Below are 6,417 nucleotides of genomic sequence, written 5' to 3'. Positions count from 1 at the left end.
CTGATAAGTGAATCTCCTGATCTGGATGTGAATCCCTTCATGATCAGGTGGGCAATGTAGAAGGTTGCAGAATATGCAGAAGAGAAAGCAATTCCCTAAATTCAACATGCCCTTTTAAGCTTCTCTTATATTTATGTAGTCTGAAGTGTCTGCTTTATTCCTATAAAACTTGTAGTAACTTACTCTAATCATGACAAACTGTTTGTGCATGTAACACATACACTACATATAATATATTATGACATTCTGTCTCCCTTCTCTACACATAAAAAAGAACATTTCTCACATATGTGCAGTTTATGAGATTTGATGGAACATGCCTTGTGTAATCCTCAGTCCACAGTACTAACACTGTAAGAATGAATCTGCAGCATACATCTACAACCTATGATTGTTTAAAAATAAAAATACCCTGTGTTACCTGCAGTGTGTACTACTACCACTTGTAAAATGCAAACACCTCATGTAGCTTCTGTTTGCACTACTACCAAGGTACTTCTGAAACAACTTGCTAGAACTTTGTTAAAATTGTTAGAATGTTTCCCTCCAGGTCTCTACTGAATGTGTGACACAACTCAGTTGGGCAACCTAATGAACAAAACATACATACATGCATACATACATACAGAAATACTCATAACACCAGTGATATGTTTACAGAGGTTTTATTATATTTCTGACTGACATCAATGTTTAGTGTGCATTTATTTAATATTAATGGCTGATGTGATAAGTCTCAGCAGACAATACCTAATACATGCAATAATTCCTATATTACATTGCAGCATATTATTCAAAAGATGACATTATGCAATCTGTTGGCAGTTGGATTTTTATGATTTTCAATAATCAGGAATCCATTGACATTGAATCCTAGCTGTGATTTTGATGGCGCACCATGAACCCCTGTGCTGTGCTTGGATTATTCAGTGATACTGATTGGACAGTCCAGCAGCAACCACAGCGACCAGTTTCTGAAAGGCAGCCTGGACTTCAGGAGTGAATTTAGCTCCAAAATGGATGGCCAGGACAACTACAATAGTGTTTCCCAGAAGCTGCAAATAATAAAATAGATGAGGATCACTAACATGCATTATCAATACATTAAATGTCAGCTACATTTTGTTTTAAGTAACAATGAGAGAATATGAAGTGCATAATTTATCAAACATTTGTCTAGTCATTCTACAATGTAAACTGTTTCCAGGCTTACAAGAGCTCTCCTTGCTCTTATAATCCTGTTTTTGCCTGAAATGCACATATTTGAGTTTAAATATTTCATGCCATGTTTCCTCTCTACACTAAATTTGTTGGGATTTTATATATTTTACTTGTCTGGTTTCAGTATTGCTTACTGCATATTTAACACACCTTTATGCATTATTCATAACTATACATAAATCTGCTTTGTGTATACCTGGATACAGCTATATAACTCTTGTAATGGGACTATTGTTATAGATCGCCCCCAGTTTTACATTACTAGTGAAAAAATATTTCTTCTTCAAGAAGCAATGTACCATATTGTTTAAAATAAGTGAAATGTATTCTTATAAAGAAAACACATACTCCTTGAAAAAGGAATGATCAGATGTTAGTGAAGTTTAGTGGAGTAAAGATAAACACATTTCTGGAGAAGAAAAAGTTAAGCCTGACCCATGTGGAAGGTAAGGACAAACGACAATATATTTTGCTTCTTTGTTTTTTTTTTCATGTGATGAATACAAGGAATCTCTTGGCAAAGATGCCCTTTCAATAACGCAAATAGGTCTTAGATTGCTGTGAAAAACAATATTATTTAAGCTGACTTACAAAGGATGACTTGTGAAACTTAATGGAATTGCTTGAAAGCAATAACTGGTCCTTTGAAGATGATCATTATGATGTGTATGTATCTAGATGTGACACTGTAATCCCCTATTAACTATAGTAAGGTTAACAAAAGGCAGTCAGTCACACATGTGGGGGGACTCTTGGGATCAGAAGAAATGAGGTAATAGTCGTCCTGCACTAAACCCATGTAAGCTTCTGCAGTAGTGTGTGCAGATCAGCTAACCACCTCTAAGAGGTTATGGATATGGTTCAAGCAGTGGGCATGCGCAGAATAATAACAGTTCTTACAACTTCAGAGTCATAGCTTTATGGGAATTGCATGAAGGAGTCAAACTTGCATTCACTGGGCACCAGAAGGAATGCAGATATGCAATGGACCTACGTATTCGATAACAGACTTATACACAGTAAAAACTGTTTGCCCTTAATTATCAGCTCAAACTCATGTGAAACTGAGAAAGAATTAAAAACTGTGAGTTTAACAAAATACATAGGAACAGATAAGGTGAATGAAACTTGGACAGAATGCTAAGCTGCATGGGGTGGGTTACACTGAGATAATTATGGACGTTAGAGAGGCATGTGATGGAATCAGACTCAATCAAGTTTATATAGGAGAACAGCAACTACTTAATACTCTAGAGGCAGCAGCTATATGTGCACCTGTGTAAACCTGCAACATGCAGGTAGCAGCTATATGTGCACCTGTGTAAACCTGTAACATGCAGGTAGCAGCTATATGTGCAACTGTGTAAACCTGCAACATGCAGGTAGCTGAGAAGCAATGGAACAAATACATTACTGAAGATGGAGTACTGATCACATGACAGTTTTCAGTACCAGCAGGCAAGCAAGCAGAAGAAAGAAAACCAGATACTGTAGCTGAAGAAAAACAAGACAAAAGCATTAATCACTGAAAGAGCTACACCGAGTGGTTATAGTGTCCTAAGTACTGACAGACATAAAGTATGATAAATCAAGCAGAAACTAGAGCGATGTGGAGTAATCCCCCCCCCCCCCGAAACAGTTCCAATAGTAGTAGGAGCAGCAGGGCTAATAAAAAAGAACTTTCAAGTATACTTAAATGTGATGCTGACAGAGGTAACTGAATATAAACTACAGAAGGCGGCAGTTCTGGGTGCACTACAGATGCTAAGAAGAGAACCACTTGCAGATATCAGTGACTGAAACAATATTATTTTCACGAACTTTAATCACACCTTGAGTTAGAACTAAGGCTCATACTTTCAGGGTATGAGAGACCTTAAACATCTGGGGAAATTTTAAAAGGGAGCTAATTTCACAGCATTGTCATCATATTAAGGTAAGACTTGTGTAAAAACTCATAGTCAGTCCTATAGCAGGTTACTTTCTGCCATCATGGCCTGTATTTCTGTTTCTTATTCTGAGTATATTGCACAGAAGTAAGAGGAGCAGAATGGGGTGAGAGATGAGGTCCATTCCCCTTCAAGCACATAAAGAAGTGCAGACAATATGGGTGACACTTCATGCAAGCAATAGCTAAGTTTCAAATTGTGAGATATTAACAATGCACCACTAGAAATGAGGTGAGAGTGACCCTGCTGCCTTACAAAAATATCCTTATTTTATGGTAACTAAATTACAGAAAATCAGGAGATGTCTCGACAAACGGCACTGATATCTAGTGTTCAAAGATCCTTCTAATAACAACGTCTTGTCAATTTAATTTGACAATTATTCTTTGGAAAGCACTTGACACTAGTTTTTCACGGCAAACACTTATTTTCATCACATTATTCAAATATTTAAAAGAATGAAACTAAGTTCTCATCAGCATGAAAAACTTTGCTGATGCAATTTTTGTATCTGTAGGATCTTTTCTATATTACTTTTATGAGTCTAAAACATATTTTTACAACCTAAAACATGATTTTAATAAACCTGCTCAGTGTGAAATCCTGCAGTAATTAGGATATACTCCCTGTGTGCCTTAGCTTGACTGTAAGTGATTCATGATATGCGTTCATATGTTACAAAAGAAGATATTATATTACAGACAACACATTTCTTTGCATTAGTTTACTATCATACTGTATTATACAAGCAGATTTTGTAGAAACTTACACAGAAATTTGCTGGATCCACATGGAGTGTCTCACAATGCAGCTTGCTGAGTGGGGCAAGATGACCTTTGATGTCACCCAAGTGGGGTACGCAGTCACCAAGAGCACTCAGCACTTTATTGCCATGAGCTCGCACATGGGAGTTTTTTCGGATGGCACTAATAGTACTCAAGTCACCAAATTTATGGAAGTATCTGCAACACCAGGGATTGACGTATAAGAGCCTGTAACAATGCACAAAAAAGAGTTGTTGAACAGCAATGAATTAAAATAAAGAACAACAATGAAACATTCTGACTTGATATAGTTTAAGGCATAGTATTCAATCCAGCTAAACTTCAAGATGGAGATTACAGCCAGTACTGAAATAATGGAAACCAGTATAACACAAAAATGATACAAATACTAAAACATTAAATGAGGATTTCATATGCTGTGCAGGATCCTGTTTCCCAAATAAAGTTAAATGAACAGAGCCTGAAAAGTAACCTTTTGAAATGTATGGACCCGCTAGAGCAAGTCCCAAAACTCGGAGACTGAATGGGTGAAAGAATGGACTTACACATACTGAGTCTGAGATGTCATTTCTCAGAATATTCCTTTTTCTGTGAGGTATGTCAGTCTCAGAGTTAGTGTATATAAGTTTGGGGTGTGAGGAGCTTGCCCCCCTGCAAAAAGAATGTTTATGGAGAAGATCAGTTTTAAAGATCCTCTCCTCTGGATTTTCAGTCTTTTTTTTTTTTGTCAGTTCTAGTGCCAAGATTTCAATAGGGAGTCACTGTGGAATCTTATTTCAGTAAGATTTTTTAATTGCTGATAGCAGACATTAGCAGCTAAATTGATATACTACATGCAACATTGTGCAGCTCTCTGACTGGTTCCTTTAAACATGACTTGCCTACTGTGTCAGTTAAGACATTATAATATCAGGAAAAACCCGCTAATGTCAGACCTGAGTACAGGCACAGTTTTCTGAAGAAGTAACCAGGAAGTTCAGGCAGTAGTTTAGTCACCACGTCCGAGAGTTCTTACCACGTGTGGACTAGCTCATCTTGTATCGAAGTGTCAGACCACTGATCTTTCTATTCATTTTCTGACTCTCTAACTTACTTCCCACCTGACCATCTGTCTGTAATGCTGCCTACCATAGATTGGGGGTGCACTACTTTCTGGTCCCTTTGTAAATACTGGGTAAAAGACCAACCTTTAGTCTTCTCAGCATTCTGTATCACCTACTCTCAGGAACGCTTTATGTGTGTGGACATGAAAATATTACATGTTCATCCCTTACTCTTCCTAATAAATCCACCTCTAGTTCTATGTGTCCTGTAATAGTGTTCTAATTAAAGATCATGTTTATATTACGAATATTGAACCCCAGTGTATATGTTCTAAGAGTCTTCATTCTTCACAGCTTTGGTTTGCCTTTTTCCCAAAAAGTAGTTTTATAAACCTCTGAGCAGCTGCTAGGTACACAATTACTATCCTTGTCCATGGATAAGGTGTAGTACAGCATGCAGTCCTGTGTCTGAGATCGTACAGAACTTTGGTACTTAGTAACATTTCACAGAATGTTTTTCTCCGGGCTCTCCTAATCAGTGGGATAGGTTTAGACAAGAGATTGCTGGTACTTGCAATGAAACATACTAGCAATAACAACAGTGAGACAGTCAGTAAGTCCTTTATCTTATATAATGGGCCCACCCTTATGTTGTTGTTGTTGTTGTGGCTCAGTCTTTCGGCTTTTCCCAGTTAGGGGTCGCCACAGCAGACATCCGGTCCGCTAATGATTGGCAGTTGATTTTTATGTGCCGAGTTGCCGGCCCTGACGCACAACCTTCAACGAAGGTATGCCCATGCATGCATGTCTCCACACAGAAGACGCTCTAGCTGAGAATCGAATGGGACAACGTCTTGCTATACCTACCAATGTCCTCTTTTTAGTTTGATTATATTTTACCACAGTAGTAAAATTCTGCTTTTAAATTTAAGTTTTACCCTCTCTTTGAGCACTATCCAATCTGCCCCATTCATTTGTCACAGTTCTTGGCATCACTTTTATCGAACCACACATAAAGGTTACTTTTAGCAGCAATTACTTTTCCAGTACTGCAGATTAATATGTTGGCATGTGTTGGCTATGGAGCTAACCATGTGTACATTTCTGACCCCAAAGCCAGCTGCAGGTTTTGAAGTCTCTGCATAATTTTTAGGTCACTCCACTAAATGATCTAAGATGCGATTGAGGGCACTAGTCACACCAACTGCCTTACAGAAGGAAAAAAGTAGTCCCAAGGGAGTTCTTTCTGTCTGACCCTCACTGTCCTGGAGCCTTCAGCCCTTCCCCAAGATTGCAACATCATTACAGGAAATGTAACACTATGCTCTACCATTTCTCAGGTCCATGTAAAATTTCTCAGACTATCTATGGAGAAGACTCAGATATTTTAATTAATCCATGAACTACTAAATCTACAAA

The 6,417-nt window shown here is 37.8% G+C and overlaps 1 protein-coding gene across 1 annotated transcript in view; it reads right to left on the bottom strand.

Moving 5' to 3' along the window:
* Nucleotides 1-649: 649 nt before the first annotated feature.
* LOC122816163 (hemoglobin subunit beta-like) overlaps nucleotides 650-6,417 on the bottom strand; it is a 93,786-nt gene continuing 88,018 nt past the window's right edge. Inside the window, exons 2-3 of the mRNA XM_044088917.1 lie at nucleotides 3,940-4,203; nucleotides 650-1,055 (exon numbers count right to left, since the gene is read on the bottom strand). Coding sequence (XP_043944852.1) covers nucleotides 927-1,055; nucleotides 3,940-4,203 — 393 coding nt within the window. The 3' untranslated portion in view covers nucleotides 650-926. The remainder of the gene's footprint in view (nucleotides 1,056-3,939; nucleotides 4,204-6,417) is intronic.

This window comes from Protopterus annectens, chromosome 12.part0 (genome assembly GCF_019279795.1).
Source record: "Protopterus annectens isolate FY-2018-M chromosome 12.part0, PAN1.0, whole genome shotgun sequence".
NCBI lineage: Eukaryota > Metazoa > Chordata > Ceratodontiformes > Protopteridae > Protopterus > Protopterus annectens.
This window is presented reverse-complemented; position numbering and strand designations above follow the sequence as displayed.